The following is a 2,943-nucleotide window of genomic DNA, read 5'->3' as shown; positions in this document are numbered from 1 at the left end:
TTAATTCCTGAGCTAGTTGGTGTTTCAGCAGAAAGCCACAACACACGTGTCCTCATGTGCTTTCAGATAAGACGATGGCATCTGAGCACAAATGATGGTGTCTTGTTGTCGAAGTAAGGCCCAGTGTATTAGAGCTTGGTTATTTGGGTTGAATGGATGACCTTGTTGGGTATAAAATGCTAATGGAGCAACGATAAGGCTGAAAATGAAGGTGGAAGTCCATAAACTTCTCATGTGGACAGGAAAATTCATGGAAAACGTGCGGAAACGATACCTATGACATTGAAGTTGATCTCATGTAAACTGTTGTCTTGTATGAGTTATAGTTAAGAAGTGTCTCAGATCTAATGAATAATATCTTTTTTGTTGCCACCTGTAAAATGTTGAGCTGTTTAGTCACTTTGGAGATTAAAAACAATCTAAATCTCCATCTTTTCTCTTGGGATAGTTTCACAGTTACAGGACTTAGATGAAACCAGTCTGAAAGAATGTCATTGTTGACTTGAATCATTTTCAAGGCTACATGGCAGATTGAGAGTGTTGGTTTCCTCCAGAATTCTGCAGTCAGCATCAAAATAATGACTTCTTGGTTAAATTCTCCTTCAGCTGTCTTCATCACTAACTAAATAATTAGATAATGAAATGAAAAATGTCTGAAATTCTCTATTAATGGACATTTGAATTGTCTTTCCAGGTTATGGGGTACTGGTTCTTTGGTCCCACCTGGTGCTCCTTCTACCTGGCCCTGGATGTCCTCTTTTGCACTTCTTCCATTGTTCACCTCTGTGCCATCAGCCTCGACCGCTACTGGTCCGTTACTAAAGCTATCAGCTACAACTGCAAACGAACTCCAAAGCGAATCAAGGTGATGATCAGCATTGTGTGGCTCATATCCATCATTATCTCATCCCCCCCGCTCCTCATGATGCAGAAAAACAGTGATTTTGAGGTAGAGGATGGGCATGAGATGAACCGGCAGGAATGTCTGATCAACAACCAAACATGGTACATTCTCTCTTCCTGTATGGTGTCCTTCTTTGCCCCGGGGGTCATCATGATCCTTGTTTACTGTAAGATCTACCGTGTGGCCAAGCAGCGAGCCACCACTGTGTTTGTGGCAAAGAACATGATGGAGCGGCAGCCATCGCAGTCTGAGACCTGCTTTGTGGGCGCTGCACCAAGCAGCCAAAGAAAGACCAATGCGCCATACGAGCTGGACAGCCCTCGGCCTCCAACCCGGCGCAGATGCTCCAACGTAGACAGCAACAGCAGCAGCAACAAAAGAGGAGAGCTTGATGATATTGATTTGGAGGACAGAAGCTGTGATGCTGATGTGAAAGCATCCTTCTCTTCATCCCTGCGATTCCCCCGGAGAGTTTGTGGGAGGGTAAAAACGGAAGAGGTGAACGATGCAGAGGTAACAGCCAACAAACTTAAACCCCCTCATCCTCCACCTTCCTGCGCCTCCATATCTTGGGCATCCTCTGACCAGTGCTCCCAGAACTTCCTCGTTCCTTCTCCACTGCCTCTGCGCAACAAGCAGATGTCTATGTCCAAAACCAAAGTGGCTCAAATGAGAGAGAAGCGCTTCACCTTTGTTCTAGCAGTGGTGATGGGAGTGTTTGTTCTCTGCTGGTTCCCTTTCTTCTTCACTTACAGCCTCCAAGCGATCTGCAGGGAGAACTGCACCATTCCAGAAACACTCTTTGACCTGTTTTTCTGGATCGGATACTGCAACAGCTGCCTGAACCCCATCATATACACAGTTTTTAACCGTGATTTCAGGAGGGCCTTCAAGAAGATTCTGTTCCACACTCATAAGGGGACGTAGGAGTGTGTGTGTGTGTGTGTGTGTGTGTGTGTGTGTGTGTGTGTGTGTGTGTGTGTGTGTGTGTGTGTGTGTGTGTGTGTGTGTGTGTGTGTGTGTGTGTGTGTGTGTGTGTGTGTGTGTGTGTGTGTGTGTGTGTGTGTGAGAGAAAGCGAGCGAGAGAGAGGGAGTGCACAGTTTAAATCCTGTTTTCCACTGAGCTGTCAAACTGACATTAAAGGGCTTGCCATACAGCTGGAGTATTGATTTATTATTCAACTGCTTACTAATTTATTTAATAATCACTTTTTCTTTCCGAGCGTGAAATGCTTATGATGCCAGTTCCATGAAGGCAGGTGCTTCATCCAAGGAAGGCGCCTCTTCCTTGATGCAATCCGGGTTCAACGTTGCATCCTGAATTGTGTCTAAACTTGAATGTTAATTAGGTGAAAATGGCTGCAGGGCAGCAAAGTTCCTCCCCCTGGACCTTCAAGATGTCTGTAGCAAACAGCCCAACTGGCTCTGCAATCCATATATTGACACAAACCAACAAAGGCCACTGGGAGCCGAGTTAAAACAACTGTGCTTTGAATAAAAACACAAATAGTTTAAAACAAACTCCAGTGTCTGAGTGAATAAAGTTCAAGCCTAAACTTCCAGCACTGACATTTAGATGAGCATGCACTGTGAAAGTTACAAGTTTTTTTTTCAACAACAATGTTCCGTTGACACGGCACGGCTTGAGGGCAAAAACATTAAAAATTCATATGCAGCTAACAGTTAAATCCAGCTGCTGCTAACAGGGAAAAGATGACAAAAGATAAAGACTCGGAGAGGAGGGAACGAGAGAGCTTAACCAGACCTCAGCGTTGGAGTAACTACAATCAAACCGGAGCTCGTCAGAGGTGGATAATTATAATCTGAAATCAGGATGAAACAGGCAGCTGTATGATTAAAATCTAGCTAAATGTTTCTGGAGAGCAATAAAAAAAAATTATGAAGTAGATCTCTGTTTTCACCCAGACCAATTTAAATGGGACAATCTAAGTCTGATCACATTTGTGTGCATTCGTAAAAAGGTCTGGTTCACAGAGAAACTGCATATGTTCTTTTGTAAATGTGACTGGCCACTTTCT

General features: G+C 44.0%; 1 protein-coding gene across 2 annotated transcripts in view; it reads left to right on the top strand.

Moving 5' to 3' along the window:
* Positions 1–2,057, top strand: part of LOC107373463 (alpha-2Db adrenergic receptor) — a 30,197-nt gene extending 28,140 nt beyond the window's left edge. For both annotated transcript variants that reach the window (XM_054732497.2, XM_054732496.2), the window contains exon 3: positions 695–2,057. In XM_054732497.2, coding sequence (XP_054588472.1) covers positions 695–1,831 — 1,137 coding nt within the window. In that variant the 3' untranslated portion in view covers positions 1,832–2,057. The remainder of the gene's footprint in view (positions 1–694) is intronic.
* The last annotated feature ends 886 nt before the right edge of the window (positions 2,058–2,943 follow it).

The sequence above is a fragment of the Nothobranchius furzeri genome, chromosome 9, assembly GCF_043380555.1.
Source record: "Nothobranchius furzeri strain GRZ-AD chromosome 9, NfurGRZ-RIMD1, whole genome shotgun sequence".
Taxonomy (NCBI): Eukaryota; Metazoa; Chordata; class Actinopteri; order Cyprinodontiformes; family Nothobranchiidae; genus Nothobranchius; species Nothobranchius furzeri.
The sequence above is the reverse complement of the archived record's forward strand: the minus strand, read 5'-3'. Positions and strand labels throughout refer to the sequence as shown.